The sequence below is a fragment of the Prionailurus bengalensis genome, chromosome X (assembly GCF_016509475.1).
Source record: "Prionailurus bengalensis isolate Pbe53 chromosome X, Fcat_Pben_1.1_paternal_pri, whole genome shotgun sequence".
NCBI classification, from domain to species: Eukaryota; Metazoa; Chordata; class Mammalia; order Carnivora; family Felidae; genus Prionailurus; species Prionailurus bengalensis.
In genome coordinates this window covers 88,725,120-88,745,938 of record NC_057361.1, presented here as the reverse complement: position 1 = coordinate 88,745,938, position 20,819 = coordinate 88,725,120, and the positions used below count along the sequence as shown (strand labels likewise).

At 47.6% G+C, this 20,819-nt stretch overlaps 1 protein-coding gene across 3 annotated transcripts in view; it reads left to right on the top strand.

Annotated features, from left to right (window-relative positions):
• Nucleotides 1-2,151: 2,151 nt before the first annotated feature.
• The window catches only part of TSC22D3 (TSC22 domain family member 3), a 62,038-nt gene continuing 43,370 nt past the window's right edge, over nt 2,152-20,819 (top strand). The window contains exons 1-3 of one of the 3 annotated variants that reach the window (XM_043571296.1): nt 2,152-2,278; nt 2,919-3,344; nt 16,049-16,094. In XM_043571296.1, coding sequence (XP_043427231.1) covers nt 2,184-2,278; nt 2,919-3,344; nt 16,049-16,079 — 552 coding nt within the window. In that variant the 5' untranslated portion in view covers nt 2,152-2,183 and the 3' untranslated portion in view covers nt 16,080-16,094. Of the gene's footprint in view, nt 2,279-2,493; nt 2,659-2,918; nt 3,345-16,048; nt 16,095-20,819 lie in introns of those variants that run through there. The other 2 variants (XM_043571300.1, XM_043571299.1) reach the window with 2 other exon arrangements.

The following is a 20,819-nucleotide window of genomic DNA, read 5'->3' as shown; positions in this document are numbered from 1 at the left end:
CCTTTACCCAAGAACATTAAAAAAAAAAAAAAGACCAGGAAGAAGAAGAAAAAGGGAAACTATTGCATCTAAAGGATTGCCTTTAGAGAGACCAAACTGAATCCTCAGCAGTCTGTGAGAGCATAGGGACCATGCTCTCAGTTCTACAGGCCTGCTCACTGACCTCCAAATGCCTCTTTCATCTATGATCTTGGTACCTTGTCGGGAGCTATGGATACAGGTCATTTCTGGTTTTCTGGCCCCTACAGCAGAGAGTACTTCCCTCCTCCATTTCCTAAAGATGTGGGACCCCATATAAGACCTATAGGGCCGGGGCGCCGGGACGCTCAGTAGGCTGTCTCGCACTGTTGGTTTTCGGCCAGGTCACGATCTCATGATTTCTCACGAGAGTTTGAGTCCTACCTGGGGCTCTGGGCCGACAGACCGGACCCTGCTTGGGATTCTCCCTCTCCCTCCCGCTCTCTCTGCCCCTCCCCCACTCGCGCTGTTTCTCTCTCTCTCTCTCTCTCAGGATAAACAAACTTTTAAAAAAGTAATTTAAAAAAAGACCCAGAGGGCATTGGGAACAGGAGTTATTTGGCCTCCCTTTGCTCCTAATCACAGGGCTGATGCTTGTAGCACCTAGAGAGAATTTCAAGTGTATGGAAGCCCGGTCTACAGGGACTGAGGCAAGCGAAGCTCCACCAGAAACAGGGTGGCTCTGGCCCAGACTGGCGTCCGCGGGTACCGCTTGGTCATGGGGGGCGGGGGGGGCGGGGCTTTTAGTGTAAAGGCTCCGCCTAGTTTTCCCTCCTGTTCTCAGAGCTAATGCCTTGTGGATTCCACTAGGAGGCACCCCTGCCGGCTCCTAAAGCTTGAACTCTGACCGCGAGGCACAGAATGTTGTTCCACGTCTTAAACACAAGATGGCGGTATATACTGCTCTATGGCCAGGGCCGCGGGCTTGTGAAAAAAAGCGAGCGGAAGGGGGGTGGGAAGTGCTGACTGAAACTGAAATCCATTGGAGTTCTGTGTGAAAACTGATCATGACTATTTTGAATTTTTGGGGGGAGCCAATAATTAGGGAATCCTCCACATTCGACGTATTCCAATTCTCCAATCCTGAGACACCCTGAAAGTCTACCACTTGCCCACCCAGCACATCCCTACATCCCGCAAGCCTGGGGTATGACCCAAGGAACCAGCCTGCCTTGCTCTCCACGGATTTGACCTTTAACCTTTCCGTGGCCCCAGAATCACATTCTCCTCAGAACTGAAAATGCCACAGCCCGCAGTTTCATTCGACACGGCCCCAGTGCCGGTGAGCGTTCCCTCACCGCAGCTCTTGAAAGGGTGAGGGCAGAGACGAACTAAAGTGGCAGGTGGAGATCAAAAAAGAGTGCGGGGAGTAAGCTTGGAAAAGTAGGGGAAGATACTGAAGTGAGGAGAAAAGAACAGAACTGAGGAGAAAGAGGGGGTGCCGAGGCGACGGACGCGCGGAGAAAACACAACAGGGGAAATGAAGGGGGAAGAAAAGCGAGGAGAGAAAAAGGAATGGGGGAGAAGAGGGGGGGAATAAGGAAATACAGAAACGGAGAAAAATAAGGAAAGAAAGGGGGCAAGAAAGAGAAGGAAGAGGGGGCGGAAATGGGTAAAGAAAGAAAAACGGAAAAGAAAAAAAATGAGAGAAAGTGAAGAGAGTGGAGAAAAAGCGCTGAGAGACGGAAAGGCAAATTGAGACGCGAGCCCAGAGAGGGTGAGGGGGCAAGGCAGCGGGAAGCCTGCCGGGGAGCCGGGTATTCCCGGAAGCCCGGGCAGAGATCGCCTCAAATGGGGTTCAGGGAAAAGAGGAGAGAGCCAGTGGGGGAAAGAGGGGAAGAGAAGTGAGAAGAAGGGGACAGAAACCGAGGCGAGTTTGAGCGCGCTTCTGTGAGTGTCGTTCAAAGGCTTTCACTGGGCACTCGGTAGAGCGTGCCTGGCACTTCGGACTCTCTGTGGGGGCAATCGCTCTCTTTGCAGCCCCCACCCACCCCCGCCAGAAACAGGCTTGTTGGGGGCGGCGGTTGAAGGCGGCCACGAGGCGGGCTCCCGGGGAGCGGCGGCGTCTCTCCTGCAGGGGGACCCGTCCTCGGTGGGACGCGGAACGTCTGCCCTCCCGCGGAGCTCTGGAGACCAGAGATCGCTAGTACATTTCTTAACCGAGGATGCGCCCTGACCCGCGAGAGAGCTCGAGCCCAGGCGCCGGGCGCTCGGACGGGGTGGGAAGAGCCGGGCCCGGCTCCCGGCAGCGCGGGCGAGGGTGCGGGCGGCCGTGTGGCTGCGAGGGTGAGAGGGCCCTAGGGTGCGGGGGGGGGGGGCGGGGGCAGGGGATTGGGGGCAGAAGCCAGCCGGCCGCGTCGGCCGAGGGTTTTCCGCCGCCCCCCAACCCCCCGCCCCGCGGGGTAATTTACATGCTGTCACAGCCCCGTGCTGACTCCTGGGCGTGAGGCTCGCTCACTCGCTCGCCGGCTCACTGGGTCACTCGCTCTCGGCTCCTGCCACCGCTCAGCCGGCACAGCCCAGGGGAGCCCGTGAGCGGGAGAGCCAGCGAGCCGGGAAGGGAGGGAGCGAAGGAGGGAGGGAGCGAGGGCGCGCCCGGCTCTCCCTCTGCCCTGCCGCCCGCCCTTCCTGCTGCCACAGGTCCGCCGAGCCCCGCTCACACTTTGGAAACTTGGGACTGTGCTAGGGCCGCGGGTGGCACCTAGGGGGAGGGCAGAGGGGGAGGGGAAGAGGAGGAGGAGGAGGAAGAGGAGGAAGAAGAGGAGGAAGTGAGCCCAAGGATCCGCTCAGAGCTGTTTGTCCAGCTGTTTCTATTCGCACCCGGAGCGGCACAGCCAGGAGGGGGCCGAGCCGAGGGTGGCTGGCTGGCTTTAGGTGCTAATTTCCAACTCTTCTCGCAGCTCGTGTTTTCCATACACCCTGGAGTCCCCTCAGGCCAGCCCGGCGGGCGCGCACCTGCCAGCCGACCCTGACCTCGCAGGCCAAGCGGCCCCCGAGTCTGAGAAGATGGCCCAGTCCAAGACCGACTGCCGCTCACCTGTCGGTCTCGACTGCTGTAACTGCTGTCTGGACCTGGCCCACAGGAGCGGGCTCCAGAGCGACAGCAGCGGAGAGAACAACAACCCGGGCAGCCCTACCGTGAACAACTTTCGGCAGCTTCAGGAGAAGCTGATCTTCGAGAACCTCAACACCGACAAGCTCAACAGCATAATGCGGCAGGATTCGCTAGAGCCCGTGCTGCGGGACCCCTGCTACCTGATCAACGAGGGCATCTGCAACCGCAACATCGACCAGACCATGCTGTCCATCCTGCTCTTCTTCCACAGGTGGGTGACTGGGCATACAGATGGGCACGCAGGCCGGGCCAGCGCCAGCCTCTGCCGGACCCTCACCTCTGAGGTGAGGCTGAGGTTTTTAATACAGACAGAAGGCGCTGACAGAAGGCGCTACCGGGAAGTTCACAAGGGGCGGGGCGATAAGACTTGTCCCTGATGCTACCTGGAGTCCCGTGGGGCTGAGGGGATGCCCTGCAGGTGGGAGCCCGATCTTGAAAGGTGCCCGCAGGAGACTTTCCCAGGGAAATGCTGCAGTCCAGAAGGTGGACAGAGCCCTAGATAGGTTGGGGGTAACTGGCAGCACCCATCCTCAAATGCATACATTTCCACTGCCACTTTGGAGATTCTGCCGAGGGATGCTCTTGGGATCTGAGTTCTACCCTTCTCAAAATATGCAAACTCAGATTGAAATTGCAGGGGCTTTTAAATTACCAAGTGGCCCTGGCTGACCGCGAGGGTAAGCAAAATGTCAAGACAAATTAAGCCCTGTGCTGGTGTGGGGAGAGGGTGGAGAACAAGAAAAATTAGAGATGTGTGAGAATTTTTTGAGACTCTGGATGGGGGTACCCCCACCTCCTCCATGGATTACAGACTTCAATTTCCAATGATGGGCAAAAGCAGCCCCAGAGAGCATCCTAGGACCGGTGGGTGGATGAACCCATATCTTCCCAGGCCTGTGTAGGAGTGTGGGTCATACTTTCTAGAAATCCTGCTGAAGGGCAAGGAAAGAGGGAGAGGGGAGAAACATAATAGGAAGATATAAGGTGGCTTCTGCCCTCCATCCAGTCTGAGACACTCTGGTAAGAGTCAGTCTTTAGCGGGGAGACAACTGAGGCAATTTTGAGTCAGGGGAAGCAGGAAACCCAGCCTTAGGTCTGGTGTTCTTAGAACCATTGGGATGGGACACTAGTGTGTGTGTGTGTGTGTTAGTGCGTGTGTATAGGGGTGGATCTTATTCTCTCAACAACAAAGGTTATATGAAGAGAAAGAGAACCCCTCTGAGATAGACCTGGGTTATGGTACAAATTGTGGCTCTACTTCAGTGTGTGAACCTGGGCAAGTTCCCTGATCACTCTGGCCTCTTAAGGTTCCTTGTAGTTCTGAGATTCCAGGTCATGGGCAGGTGGTGTGTTGAGACAAGGTAATAAGCGATTTTGAGCATCCACAGAATATTTGAATCATTGGGCGGCTTTTCAGTGAAGCACACATAGGAAATTTTATAAGCAATTAAGATTGGTAGGAACTGCCCTCACTTGATGCTACTAAGGACCAGGTTTGCCTCCTCAGCCCAGAAATTCCAGGAGGGGACAAGCAGGGCTGCTGACTTCGCTAAGCATTATCATAACAAGTTGTATTTCTCAGGCATTTTCCATGCCTTCAATGCACTTTCTCATTTATTGTTTCACATTACGCATCAATTTATCTCATTGTCTCGAAGAAACCAGGCCACATGTGGAACAGGTTTCGAGGGAATCTTCCATTTCTGGCCAAAGATTACTACAAGTGTATTCACACCACAGACAGACTCTGCATCCCTGCGGGGCTAAAGCCCTCTGCTCTGTAGGAAATTGGTGGTGGGGGAGGGGTGGCAGAAACACCTGGAAAGAGGGCCTATAGCATTTGTACTATTTCAACCGGGAGAGAAACTGCCCCAAAATGGCATTGCTGAAGTATAAGAGGGAAAGCTTCCTCAGCTCTGGTTCCTAGGTTCAGGGCCTAAGAGGTCGGACCTATGTGCATGAGGTATGAGGCTGAGAGCCTGAGATCAAATGTTGGATTGTGCCATACCTTGGGATGCTTTCTGGTTATCTGGGTTTCTTGAATGGAAAAACCTCCTTTGTCACCTACTCCATTGACACCTGTCTGTTGACTCTTGGTTCTTGGCAAAGCCTGGAAATACTATGGGTTGGGGGTATGGGTGGAGGGAGCAGGGCGAATTGTTAAGAAGGTGTACCTGAGTACCCTGCCTCCTGGAATCAGAGCAACTCAGTGTCCCAAACAGCTGAGTAGCAAACCAGCAAGCCCTCTGGCTTCGGTGAGGCTGGGGAGTGACCTGGTCCTGTGGTGATAGCCCTATAGTTCCAGCAGGACAAAGCATTATCTCATTTTCCTTGACCTTTCCTGGGACCTCAGAAATTGGAGATTCTGAGTTTGGTTTAGCTTTTGCCCAGAATGACATGCTCCTTAGCAGAGTAGGAGACCATTATTGTCGGTCATGGGACTTCTCCCGTATCTGAGCTGGCCAGCCTTCTCCAAAGTGAAAATTTTGTCTTTTCTTACTTCATTTATTCCAGGGTTTCTGTCTTCAAAACTCAGACATACTTTTTACTTCTGTTCCATTTAATGATTTAATGTTTCAAGTGCCATCATTTTTACTTCTATTCCATTTAATGATTTGATATCTCAAATTCCTGCTTGGGTGTCTTTTTTCTTTTAATTTGTCTACTTTCAAGCCTGCCTCTTCTCCTGGGAGAGAGACTCTCCTGCCTCTTCTGCAGCCTACTCTCCTGCTGCAAGGGCCCCTATATTCTAGGGAGGAAGGGCAGTGTACATTCTTCATTTCTATCTGGTTTGTCTGCTTTGATCTGTCCCTGGCTCCTGGGCTTAGCTCTTGGTATCCTTGGAACACAAGGGTGTAAGCAATATGAGGGCAGGGATGCGTTTTACACTCACTTGGTTTTCCCTTGGCTTCCTGTTATACAGCCAGTGCCCATAACCGTTGTGTTGTTATGTTGCTGTTGTTTTTTTGTCAGATGACTGCTTAATTATTGTGGTGTGGTCTTATGTAAAGATTTTACAATTTTAACCTAGTCTTTGGAAAAATACTTACTAATATTTAAGTGGGATTTCTGTTGTTGTTTGAGCCACATGCATTAACTCTCATAGCCTGGTAGTTCCACTGGACCGTGCTGTGTATATACCTACGAATGAGTGGTAACAGGCATGCAGCTTGTTGGTATGTGAAGTTGCCTCTAAAATATTGGGAGGATGCCTGGATGGCTCAGTTGGTTAAGTATCTGACTGAATTTCAGCTCAGGTCATGATCTCATGGTTCGTGAGTTTGAGCGCCGGGTCAGGCTCTGTGCTGGCAGAGCAGAGCCTGCTTGGGATTCTCTGTCTCCCTCTCTCTCTGCCCCTCCCTGACTCGTGCTGTCTCTGTCTCTCTCAAGACAAATAAATAAACTTGAAAAAAATATTGAGTGAGGGAAGATGTGTTTTAAATACCATCCCTTCAATCTTGTGTTAGGTAACTAACAATTAAAATAGATTAATAGCTAACATTGATGGAGCGTTTACAACAATATATACTAATCTCATTTGATACTTACACCAACCCAATGAAATGGGTACTGTTATCACCCTTCTTGATTTTTAATAAAGGAAATTGAGGCTTGGGAAAATTAAGTAACTTGCCTGATGCCTCACAACAAAGAGCAAAGCGAAAACTCCACCTAAGATCAATCAGACACTAAAGAATTGTCTGCAAAGAAAGAATTGTTGGGGCGCCTGGGTGGCGCAGTCGGTTAAGCGTCCGACTTCAGCCAGGTCACCATCTCGCGGTCCGTGAGTTCGAGCCCCGCGTCAGGCTCTGGGCTGATGGCTCGGAGCCTGGAGCCTGTTTCCGATTCTGTGTCTCCCTCTCTCTCTGCCCCTCCCCTGTTCATGCTCTGTCTCTCTCTGTCCCAAAAATAAATAAACGTTGAAAAAAAAAAAAAGAATTGTTAAGCAGAGGTAAATATTAGCCCAGAAACTAATCAAGTGGTTAAAATGTCCTTACTAGGTAGGGTGACAAACCCTCCAATGTGAGGAAACAAGACTTTCAACGCTCAAACTGGGATAGTCCCAGGGAAACTGGGATGGTCGGTCACCCTTTTATTAAGGGACTCTGCCTTACCATTTGAATATGCTTCTAAGACTGGAGAACTAAGGAGGCAGATAGAACATGCTGGATAAGCAGCTAAAATTTCCAATTTAAATATAGCCTATGAGGGACGCCTGGCTGGCTCAATCCATAGAGGTGACTCTTGATCTCAGGGTTATGCATTCAAGCCTTACGTTGTTGGGTGTGGAGCCTACTTTAAAAAAATGTAAGTAAAAAAAAATGTAAATAGGGGCGCCTGGGTGGCTCAGTAAGTTGAGCATCTGACTTCGGCTCAGGTCATGATCTCACAGTTCATGAGTTCAAGTCCCGAGTTGGGCTCTGTGCTGACAGTTTGGAGCCTGAACCTGCTTAGGATTCTGTGTCTCCCTCTCTCTTTGCCCCTCCCCTGCTCATACTCTGTGTGTGTCTCTCTCTCTCTCAAAAATAAATAAACATTAAAAAAATTATAAATAAAACAAAATAAAATAAATGTAGCCTATGAAAAAAACCTTGGAAAGTTGAAATTCAAGGGGCCTTAACTGATTGGTAAGGTGTGGCAAGCTGGTGTGAGAGCTTTTGCCATAGTCTGTTATTGCTGTTGTTATAACCTGAAATATTATTTCTAAGAATTTATTCAAAACTTCTTAATCGGCTGTTCTGCCTTTGGTCCCCAAGCACACTTGCCCAGTGTGGTCTGAGACACTCTGAATCTGAGTTTCTTCCAGCTCTGAAAGTCCTAAGAGTCTACCTTTAAGCTTCTACCTGGCAACAACTAGTTCCCACACTCAGATGCTTAGAAAGTAATAAAGAGCAAAAATTTTGAATGGCTTTGTGTGTGCTAATTCATTTCACTTTCCCTATTGAGTTGATATATAGCAGTAAGGGGAAAGATGGAGATTCAGAGAGCAGGTTTTCAAGAAAAATTTGCATAAAAATTATTTGTGCTTCTCTAAGTAGGTTTTAGAACTAATGATTTCATAAGTGTATATTCCTGGATTTGACTTCTGAGGGCATAGCCACTGACATGGTGTGATTTGAGGGGCAAAATGACTCCCCTGCCTGTCTGCTGTCATGTCCAAATTCATACTCTAAAATTCAGTTCTATGACTGTGTACCATCTAAAACCGAACCCCTCTCCCATGGCACCAGTGGTATGCAGAACCACACCGTGAGAAACCCTGAATTAGAGATTGTAACCCTTTGTCAACTAATTTGCCATTTGATTTCGAGGATGGAGGTTTTTTGTTTTTGGTGGGTTTTTTGTTTTGTTTTTTTCTTTTTTCTTTTTTTTTTTTTTTTTTTTTTTTTTTTTTTTTTTTTTTTTTTTTTTTTTTTGCTATGGAGAGGTTTTGGGTTTCCCTGTGGTTAAGCCTGTCATTCTTTGCCTTTTGTGATTTTTTGCCTTTGGTATCAAGCTTCAAAAGTCCTTCCCTAGCCCAAGGTTATTTAAAATAACTATTTCCTGAGTGCCTAGTGGTCTGACAAAGAATAGGCACTATTGGATTAAGGCACATTCCCTGTTAAAAATGCAAATGCATTTGCAAACTTAACATTTATAGTTTGGATGCCTCATGAGAATCTCAACATGTAAGTAATTGTCTTTTTCTTGAGGCACAGATGTGAATTCCATGTGCTAAGAGGCTTTCGCCGGTGTATGTATATGACATGCATGTGTCATATGTATATATGATGTGTGTGCATTTTATGTATGTATATAAAGTATATAAGTAGTATATACATATATTACAGTAATATGTATGTAACATAACATTTGCCATTTTAAGCATTTTTAAGTATACAATTCAGTGACATTAGAACCATTTTTAAGTATACAATTCAGTGGCATTAAAGGCATTCACAATGTTGTGCAACCATCACTGCTATCCATTTCCTGAATTTTGTGATCATCCCAAACAGAAACTCCATACCTATTAAACAATAACTCCCCATTCTCTCCTCCCCTCAGCCCCTGGTCACTTCTATTCTACTTTCTGTCTCTATGAATTTGCCTGCTCTAGATATTTTACATAAGTAGACTCATACAACATGTGGCTTTTTGTGTCCAGCTTCTTTCACTTAGCATGATGTTTTCAAGGTTCACCCATGTGGTGGCATGTAACAGTACTTCATTCCTTCTTAATGACTGAATAATATTCCATTGTGTGGGTAAACTACATTTCGTTTAACCATTCATCTGTCCACAGACATTTGGATTGCCTCCACCTGTTGGCTATGGTGAAATATGCTGCTAGTAACATGGGTAGGCAGGTATCTTTTTTTTTTTTTTTTTTTTTTTAGAGAGAGAGAGTACACACACACAGGGGAGGGGCAGAGAGAGAGAGGGAGAGAGAGAATCTTAAGCAAGTTCCATGCCCAGCACAGAGCCTGACACAGGACTTGATCTCATGACAGTGAGATCATGACCTGAGCCGAAATGAAGAGTCAGAAGCTTAACCGACTGACCCATCCAGGTGCCCCTATGGGTATCTTTTTGAGTCCCTTTTTTTCAATTCTTTGGGGTCTAGACACATAGAAGTGGGATTGCCCAGGTCCTCTCCTCAGAGTCCAGACAAATGTAGTGATTCTATGAAATGAGGAAACATCTGTTTCTTTGGGGACAACACCCCCTTCCTGAGTCAGCTGCTAGTGAACACCATGAAAAGAAAGCTAAAAAGTTTAATGAAGTTGGGAATGCAAGCTGGTGCAGCCACTCTGGAAAACAGTATGGAAGTTTCTCAAAAAACTAAAAATAGAACTACCCTGTGACCCAGCAATTGCACTACTAGGCATTTATCCAAGGGATACAGGTGTGCTGTTTCAAAGGGACACATGCACCCCCATGTTTATAGCGCACTATCAACAATAGCCAAAGTATGGAAAGAGCCCAAATGTCCATCGATGGATGAATGGATAAAGAAGATGTGGATATATCTTCTTTTTATAATAATATATATATAATATATAATATTATTAGTAATATATAGTATTACTAATTAGTAATTAGTACTATATAATTAGTAATTAATACTAATTAATTAGTAATTAATACTAATTAATTAGTAATTAATATATAATTAGTAATATAATTAGTAATTAGTAATATATAATATTAGTAATATATATAATATATATACACATATATATTGTATATTGTATATATTGTATATTGTGTATATATATATATATACACACACAATGGAGTATTACTCGGCAATCAAAAAGAATGAAATCTTGCCATTTGCAACTATGTGGATGGAACTGGAGGGTATTATGCTAAGTGAAATTAGTCAGAGAAAGACAAAAATCATATGACTTCACTCATATGAGGACTTTAAGAGACAAAACAGATGAACATAAAGGAAGGGAAACAAAAATAATATAAAAACAGGGAGGGGGACAAAACAGAAGAGACTCATAAATATGGAGAACAGACTGAGGGTTACGGGAGGGGTTGTGGGAGGGGCTATGGGATAAATGGGTAAGGGGCACTAAGGAATCTACTCCTGAAATCATTGTTGCGCTATATGCTAACTAATTTGGATGTAAATTAAAAAAAAATAAAAAATGAAATTAAAGAAATAAAAAAAGAAAAGTAAAAAAAAAGAAAAAGAAAAACACAGCCATTTCCCATCTTGATGAGTCCTCTGGCCGATATGTACTCATGTCCAAATCCTGTCACCAAATGGACATCCAGAAAAAAAAAAAGAAAAAAAGGAAAGAGAAAAGTGGGCAAGGCTTCAGCAGCTTCTTATCCTTTCTAAAGAAAGGAGTATGGAAAAGTTCAAGTTTTTTCTTTTTTCTGTATTCTAGCCTATAAGCACAAAATGAATTACAGAAGACTAACGATTTGAGACCTGACTGCTATGGCCTGTATTGTGTCCTCCCAAATTTAACTCCCACTGTGACAGTGGTTGGAGATGTGGCCTCTGTGAGATAGGTTTAGCTAAAAGTGGCTTCATAAGAGTGGGGCTCTCCCAATGGCATCAAGGTCCTTCTAAGGAAAGGAAGAGACTCCACAGTTCTCTCTTGACTAGATGAAGACACAGTGAAAAAGTGGCTATCAGAAGAAGAGAGCTCTCACCAGGATCCAGCTGGCTAGTATCTTGAATTTGGACCTCCAACTTTTAACTATGAGAAATCACTGCCTATGGTTGAGGCCACCAGGGCTTATAGCACCAGGGCCGACTAAGCTACTTCCACATACATTAGCAAACAAAATGGGTTAGAGCATCACTTCAAAGTAACCCTTGTACTTTATTATCCCTCAGTAAAGCTTAATTTAAGTGTATTTAGCAATAAAATAAAATGAAAAAAGCCTCCAGTAATTCAGTACATGTACCCTAGGTTCATCAGTTTTACTGTTAACATTTCTTCCATATTAACAAAAATAAAAAAAAATTCTTTAAAAAAAAGTTTAATGAAGTGATGGACATAGAAGCTTTATAGGGAAAATGATATGGTCTCGGATGCTCATGAATTAGTGTGTCCCTTTCATAAATGGCCAGGGTCTACCATACCTTTTAAAAGAGTCACATGTGACATCATTAATTATCACTGACTTCTTTGTGTGGATTTATTTACCAGACCTTCTTTGAGGGAGGCAACTGACTGGAAGGAAGGCTCTATGGGAGTGAAGCATGGGAAAGCCAAGTTTGGAGAAGAGAGGTAGGGAGACAAGGCTGGAGTCCACAGAAGGTTTGCTGCAGCCCAGGGCTCTGGGTAGCATGAGAGCTGAAGAGGTGAAGGTGGAAGGTTTGTGCTCATAAAGACAAATGGTAAGAACAGAGCACGAATTTCACCTACGCCTCCAGTTTGCCAGGAATGGACCCATGTGAGTGAGCCCACCCCTCAGAAAATAACTCTTCCAGGGTGACCTTATTTTTCCTCCCTGCCTGAAAAGAAGAGGAAGAGGAAGCAAGGTTAATACTCCTGCTTATATTTGCACATGCAGATAAACTAACAAGCTCTCGATTCCAGGTAGAGTGTTGGTTCCTTTCCAGAACAGGTCCTGAAGGCCAGGGAGTCTGGATAAATGGAGATGGATGTGTCTGGCCAGTACTTGCCCCCGACCTTGTGGGGCCAGGTGAGAGGAGTGAGGCCAGCCTTGTCTGCACCTGACGGTGGCCGTTGAACTGTGTTTGCTCATCGCGATGCTGCTCCTACCTGAACTTTCTCCTCTTATTTAAGGCATCTCTCAAGATAACTACAAAGCCATAATTTGTCATGGGTGGCTGAGTTTACATAATAAATTGGTCGGTGTCGTGCAAAATAGACTCTTGAGCTCCAGAGAAGCCAACGTGCCAAGTGGGACTAAAGCTTGGGCACATTTGGTGGGGCACTCTGTGTGCTCAGTGCGCTCAAGGGAAGGCATTCCAGGACCACAGGGGTCAAAAAGACAAAATTTCCCTTTTAGATGAAGCCACAGTAACGGCCCAGGACATGCTGTGCCATCCCAGTGCCTGCAATAATGGGACAAGGATTAGGGCTTTTCTGTAAGACCACAGCTTTTGACAGAGCAGGCCCTCCATAGAACCCTGTGGGCTAATGGAAGCCCCATGAAGTCCAGAAGGCTAGATCTTAGCCTCAAAAAAAGGTTTGATGAGGAGTCTTGGCAGGGGCTTATGGAGGCCCCTATCGACCGTGCCGAAATTCATCTGGGCTAAGGAGTCGGAGTGGGCATAAGACGGGTCTGTGAGAGTAGAAAGCAGACTTTTCCAAATGCTAATCCAAGCAGCAGGGAATCTTATCAGTGGGCAAGTCGAATTCACTTGTACCTTCTAGCTGGAGATCCCTGCCTTAAAGTAACTATTGCCCTTTTGGGAACAGGTGTGAGATCCTAGCCATCCAGTACAGGAGACCGAATGGGAAGCTTCCCATGGTGCAGACACTAGCCCAAGGAGAAACAAGAGCTGGAAGCAGGCTTGGTCAGTGATGCCCCAGGCTACGCTATCAGCCTTCCTCTCCTGGGAGCCGCTTTCCTCAAATAGGCCCAGCTTAAAATCAGGGCCCTGCCTGTGATCAAAGCCCCACAGGGAACTTCCTCATCCTTCCTCGAAGGAAGAATTTACTCACAAAATAGGCTTGGGTATTCAACCCACTTCCTCTTGTCTTCTCTTCAGGGGAGATGTAGAGCAGCTGCTCACAGCTTAGGGGTCTGGCCAGGATTTCTGTCAGAGCTGTCTAGGCCATTGATTGGCCACACCTGCTATCCCTGAGGAAGAAGGGGGTGAGAAGTGATGAGAAGTGGTTCCAGTGGCTCCTTGCTGGCTTCCTCCACATATACACACCACCCCTCGACCGCCCTCCCTCACCTTTCCTAGCCTCACTCCCAGACTAGGTTGGGCCTAGGCCAGCCTGAGGGCCCTGACTCATATCTCCCATAGTGCCTTATGTAACAGAACCAGGTTACTGAGGCATCAAACTTCTGCTTGTTCAGTGGCAGGCTTCCCTGAGGCCAGGCATTCAGAAGCCTGCTGGGGTCTACAGAGCTCAATCATATTTCCAGGGGAAAAGCCTACTCTCCCTGTAGTGTCAGGCAAGCAGTCTTCTCAGAGGCAATCAGGTTGCAAAGGTGATCCAGCCTGAGTCCCCACACTCAGCAGCAAATGTAAGCAGGCAGGTGAGCTGCTGTGGGCTTAGTGTGGTTTGGGGCATTCAGCGGCAGGGGCAGGAGGGGGGCAGGGAGGGCTACTTCTTCTATTACCTGATCCTATGCTGCTTAAGAGACAGCCTGGTGCATCTGGAGGGGCCCCAGAACAGGTCTTAGAAGTCCCTCTTCCTTTTGTATCTGCTTGTTGGTTCAGGGACTGCTCTGGGACCCCATGCAGAAAAGGGTTTAGTACAAGCTGGAGGAGCTGTTTAAAAGAAGGCCAATTCCCAGTATATTCTTCGTGAAGCCTTAGAGTCCCCAGGCTGGCCTGAATTCACAATGATTCTTAGCTTTCTTCCTGGTCTATTCAGAAAATTACATTACCAGCTTGCTGCAACTGAGCCCCCAGCAAAATCAGGCTTACCAGATTCGCTGACGTATTTCTTTAATAAGCTCATTTGACTATCTACAACACAGAATAGCCCAATCAATCTAATATTCCATTGGCTCAAAGTTTGTGACTAAACCAATAGTTCCTCTTCTGCTCTTCCCCAGTCTTTGCCTGAGTCTGCCCCACTGTGCTGCCAGCCCGTAAGTGGCTCACAGGCTGAGAGTAGTTGGGGACACTGCTCTCTGGTTAGAGAAAAAGAGGAAGAAATGTGGAAACAATGGAAAAGAAAAGTGGTGTGGGAATTACCAGTAGACATGTTGTATCCAAAGCTCAGATTCATGAATCCTCAGACAAACTCAAGACCATCATCTCAGGGCTCAGGAGAGCTCCCTGAAGTTTCCCAGATCACAGCCAGAATCTAGTCAATGTTGGGGAGTGTGAGGTTAAGGTGCAGAATTTCCTTTTCTTGAGAGCCCTCCCAGGCTTTGAGCCCTTTGCTTGTCCCTATCACCCTGCCCTTCCAGTTTAGAGTCCATTGCAGTAAAAGCAAAGCAAAACAAAACAAAACATAACAAACACAAAAACAACAACAAGGAAAGAATAAGAAAAGCCCCGCTCTGTTTTAAGGCAACATACTTGGCCGGTCCAGGTACACAGAGAAATGAATGATGGCAGCACCTCATTTGGCCTTGGACTGAGTGACCAAGCATCTCAGTCAATCAGTTCATCATTTACTGACCAAGGGCCCACTTTTACCGAGCACCCACTGTGGATTTATTGAGTGCTTACCCTGCCTAGCACTGAAGAAGAGCTGGAAGGAGGAAAAGGCTAGGATGGAGCCTGGGGAGCTAAGAGTAGAGGAGTAGAGTAGCTGTCCCGAAGGCCTTCAGGGGAACAAAGCAGTTCCACTAGAGCAACTCAGGCCCAGCAGGGACTCCTGCTCCTTGACGGAAAGGCCTTAAACTTGCTGCGCCCTGGTTCTGCAGGTCTGGAACTTGGGTGGTGCCAAAGCAAACTAGGAAGGGAGAGTCTCTTTATGGCGGTGGCTTCCAGCAGGGCCTTAAGAATGGTTTGGCTTTGGCATGATGGGAAGCAGCTACAGTGCTCCCTGGTTGGGACGGGGAGGGGAGCCTTGCCAGTCCAGTGGGGATCGTGGGTAGGAAGGGGCTGGCCTGGAGTGGGGACAGCAGCCAAGAACACTTTCCATTCTTCCTAGACTGAAACCCAGAGTCTCCAAGCTTCAGGAACTAGAGGAAGGCCAACTCTGGCCCTCCTCTCCTTGCTCCCCTTGACTCTAGGTGAGCTGGTCCCTAGCACCCTCTCCTCAGGGACCTGGGCTAGCCCTGGTAGGTTAGGGCCTCTAGGGCCTGAAGAAAGCTCACTGGGACCAGGTGGGTTGAGCTTGGGAGTACAGTCGAAGGTGAGCACCAGAGGACCCAGGGGTGTGTGTGGCTTCATATCTCAGCACCCCCGGCCTTGATCTCCACCAAGCCCCTTCTGAGGTAGGTAACAGAACCAGGGACATGTCAAGGTGCTGCCATGAGAATATATACATAGTTTTCCCAAGTGTCTTTGGAAAAAAGTTGCTAGCCTTAAAAAGTTGCTAGTTTTAGCCTTATATGCACCTTGGCCAAATCCTTCTTTCCCGGATGCCCTACCAAAGAAGGCCCTGGGGTAAAGCTGAGGAAGGAGGGAAGCCTCAAGCTGATAGGAAAGGGATAGCAAAGGGAACCAGCTTCAAGTCACCTGGGGAAGGAGAGTGCTACTTATGGTCAGCACTCTGCCCTTGCTTTCTGGGACCCTGTCCCCCAACTAGTATGCTGGGCACTCATGCTCACACCCTTTCCCACCAGTGCCCTGGAGAACTTACATTTAAATTTATGATCATGTTTGATCAGCAACAAGTATTTTCTGCACACCTTCCATGTGCCAGGCTCACTGTTAGGCGCTGGGAATAGAATGGGAAACTCACAACAAGAGACATGGTCACAGCCATCATAGAATAATCAGCAGAGTAGGAGAGCTAGACAACAACCAAACACATTAATGGATGTGTATTTACAAACTAAGTAAGTGCCAAGAGGGAAAAGGAACGAGTTTTTGACAGAGAATATAACAAGGGAGAGACAAGGCTTCCTGAGGAAGTGGTATTGAGTTAAAGAAATAAATCTCTAATACTGAAATCATCAGACCCAGTCTAATTCTAATGAGCAGACCCGGGCCGAATGAGACATTTTTATTTATTTTTTTTTAATTAAAAAAATTTTTTAATGTTTATTTATTTTTGAGACAGAGACAGATCATGAACAGGGGAGGGGCATAAAGAGAGGGAGACACAGAATCTGAAGCAGGCTCCAGGCTCCGAGCTGTCAGCACAGAGCCTGACACGGGGCTCAAACTCACAGACTGTGATCATTACCTGAGCCAAAGTCGGATGCTTAACTGACTGAACCACCCAGGTGCCCCCAAATGAGACATTTTAAAACAGAGGACTTAGTAAAGACCCACTGAAGTCATACCACTAGGTAGCTGCTCACACCCTTGGAAATATCTCTAGGCCATGAGTAGCTGGCAGGTCCAAAAGAGGAGGACTAATATTCTGACAAGAGGAAGAGATGAGTTTGAAGCACACGGGGCAACTAGTACTTAATGTCATCCTTTGCTAAAAATAGTCCATGACAGTATGGAAATGTGTAAAGGCTGACCCTGGGGACCGGTGATAAAGTGAGTATAGCCTGTGGGGAGGAAAATTTGGTTTTGTAAATTATTTACTATAAAGAAAAGAGAAAGGGGAGGGTCATCTGGGTTTTCTTTTCTCTTTGTGGGCTTCCTTCTGAGTTATGAATGCTCCTCATTGTACAGAGGCAGTGGGGCACAGAGCTTCAGGCTGTACTCCTTTCTGGAGTCTGAGGTGTAAATATTCTGGGATGCAAATGTCAGATATTTGTCCAGGCTGAAAAACAACTTGAAAACAGAGGGGAAGGGGGGCTACACCTTGGAGAGGGGCAAAGACATTGATCAAGGGGCTCCAAGGAGCTTTCACTGGAGAGAGGTGGTCCCACCATAATGGCAAGGCAGGTAACAGTCGAGAGCTTGGCACGATCCAAGGGAATCTAATTTTGAAGGGTCCAGATAAGGCCAATGAGACTTATTTAGCCAATGGGAGGTAAACTTGGGACTTCAAGGAGCAGTGGGGCGGAGCTATAGGAACTAAGATGATTGATCTAAGAGGAGTTTGAGGGTGGAGGGGAGGGTGGTGAAGAGAGAGAAGAGTGGTTGATCTTCAAATATAAGAAAAGTGACAACTCAGAGATGGTGACTAGCTGCTTCCAAGCTACACTAAGAACAGAACAAGAGGAAACAGGCCTCTACTGTAGCATGAAGAATTGAGATTAGATAATAGGAAGAACTTCCTGACTACAAGCATTCAGAGAAGCTAAATGAAAGTACCATGGGATGTTATAATACTTTGTAAATGTGGGGAAGGTGGTGACGGTAGACATAAAGAACTGGGTAAAGGTGTAAGAGGAGCTGGTTTATAAGGACCATGGACAGAAGGGGACAGACAGGCAAAGGAGTCAGAAGCAGGTACTCATAAGGAAAAGCAAAGTGCATGTGTGGCATATGAAAGAAAGTGTTTGCATGAAAATACTTTCATAATAAAAATGTCTATGAAATTTCCATTGGAGGCCAGTCATTAAACCTAGCACATACCTCCCGGGCCTGGAATGGTGTGGGGGTATGGACTCAAGAGCGGTTAGGGCACCTTTCCCCATGCCTCCTTCTCATCTCTTAGCCAAATTAGCTTCTGTGGGAGGGGCACCCATTTTCCACCATCTTACAGTTTTGGGAAGCACCCCTGTGCTGGGAGCATTGGTATAAGACTGCCCACCCCAGGTGGAAGAAGAGGCACACACAAAGATTAGACACAAGGGACACAGTGGCAGCCAACAAACCAGGCAGAATCCTTGTGGCAGGAAACTTACAATCTAGTGGTAGAGACAGACATTAAATAATAATTACACAAATAAATGTATCATACAATTGATCATAATGAAGGAAAGGTGCAGGAAGCCACAAGAACACAAGCTAAGGGGGCTTCCTCTAGGATTAGAAAGTCTGCAAAAAGAAGTCACCTTGTTAAAACTTTGAGCACTGCATGTACCTCTCTATGAGCAATTCTTGCCCCAAATCATTAGCGAGGAAAGGCAAAATGAACCCAGTCACTACGATGCCCTAAGACGTGGATTTTGAAGTTCCTCTTGCTCACTGAAGCCTTCATATAGAAGCAAACCCCAAGGACATTTTCTCATTGCCAAGATCAAGCAGTCTTGATTTAGGCAGAGTGATTCTCTAAAGGCTGTAATAGTCTATCAGCCGAAAATCAGGATCAGGAAGACTTTGAAGAGCTCACTTGCCAGATGAACAGGATGAAGGTCAGTGAAGCAAATAAAGAATTAACACACTGAAAATTATACTTGAAATTGGCCCCCAGAAATGGCCATGTCTCCAAAATGCTGTGTTTTTACTCTCCTATTCAAACGTAAGAGACATATTATATCCTATTCTAGTAGTAGCTGCGAGGCATAGCCAGGGCTGTTGAGTCCTGGGGAGTCAGGATCCTAGAGAATCAGGATCCTACTCTGCTCTTCCTTGTCCCTCTACCAGAAGAGTGGGAGGTGCTGGCCATTGTAGGGGAGCTGGGATGGGCTTCTCCACCCTCGAAAGACCCTGAAGGGGCCACCAAGAAGCAGAGAACAACATTAGCCACCGCGTGCTCATGAAGCACAGGGGCTTCACATCTGATAAACTACCATTGACAGATTCTGCAACTTTGGCAAGTGACTTCCCTGGACCTCAGTTTCCTCATCTAAAGAATGGGGGAGTGTGGTTGGAAAGGTTAAGTGAGAGGGTGCTCCCAGGAAACATTCAGTTCATTACATTAGGCAAATCTTCTGTGGAACCAGAACAAAACCTTCTCTGATTTGCCTTCCTCTCTCACCAGTCCACTCACTGACCCCTCCCCTCACTCCATCAATCACACACCTTCTCCTGCCCAGAGCCAGGTAACACCTGCAACCCAGTCTGGCAAGCTTTCTCCCTGTCAAGGCTTGTTCTCCGAACCTTCTTCATTCACACTCAGGTATAAATGACTGCGAAGGCTTTTGGCTTTCTTCCTTCCTGGGAAGGTGGCGGTATGCAGGGCAAGCTTTTGAGATTTTTACCAGAGATCAAAACCCACAGAAGCATGAGAGCACTCTACTGGCATTGATAACAAATGAAAAAGGGTTTCAGAGGGCAGTGAAGATGGGGATGGACTACCTCTTCAAGACCTTGAGCCTCCCCCTTCCCAGAGTTGGGGGCCAGCACCTTCTGCCTCCACATACATCTTAGACACAGACTCAGAGGTTCAAAACTAGTAGGGCTTTTGCAGCCATTTGGTCTGATCCCCTCCCATTACAGATGAGGGAACTGAGGCCCAGAATAGGCTGCGTACCTGCCCCAAAACAAACAGCCAATTAGTGACCAGCTGAAAAGAGAAACCATGTCTCCTGATTCTCTGACCCAATGGTCTTCCGACTTCTCGTCTCTAGACGGCTGTGCACATCCCATCCCAGTAGTTACACAACATCTCCATGCCACGAGACCAGCTTTGGGTCCACCTGATGCCAAAAACTGTGTTTTTTTATTTGATTTTATTTAATAGAATTGACCAGTGGTTTGGGTGTTATGGAGCCCCAGCCCTGGAATCCTGCTTCTGCTCAGATTGGGGCTGCTTGCCACAGCCACAGTCATGCGAGGGGGACAGAAAGGCCTGCTGTTCATGTTGAAAAAGAAATCAGTTGCTGAAACATTGGTCTTTTTCAAAGTTCCACCACAGGGGCTGGCTGGCAGAGCCGCTGGCTGGCAGAGCCGCCGTCTGGGCTCCCCCCGGAGGATCCGGCCCTCCCCTTCAGTCTGGGAGTTAGTTTAGGAAGCTGGCCCGGCCTTCGGCAGAAGATCCAGAGGGCAGAGCTCACCCCAGGAGCTCCAGCCTTCCCTCAGAGCCTAGGAGCCCCCAAGGCACTCAGGGCCAGGAACTTCCTCCTGCCTCCACAGCCCAGCCAGCTCAGGCTGGCCCTGAGGCTCCCAGAGCACTTTTCTTTTGAGCTGGGAAAGAGCTTCCAGTTGCTCCCACTCTAGCCCAGCAGTGACAGAGGGAGCTAGAGAAGGAGAGAGCAATTGAGAGAGACACGGAAGGAGAAAGGGAGAGAGGGAGGAAGGAAGGGAGGGAGGGAGGGGAGAGAGACAGAGACAGAGAAAGGGAACCAACCCCTGCCAGGCAATTGAGGCTTTCCTGGGCAGCAGTGAGATGAAAGGGGAAAGGCTAGAGGAGCCCCAGCTCGTGGAGGAGCCCCAGCTTGGGGAGGACCCTGAACTCGTGGAGGAGGCACAGTTCCTGGAGGAGCTACAGCTCGAGGTGGTGGAAAGTGGGTCAGATTTAGATCCAGAAGATCTGGGTTCCAGTCCCGACTTTGCCACCAATCTGATGCTTGAGCTCGAGTAAGTAACTCCCTGCCCTCCTGTGGGCTGCTGCTTTCCCTACTGACAAAATGGGGGAGGGGAGAGCTTCTTCCACTCAGA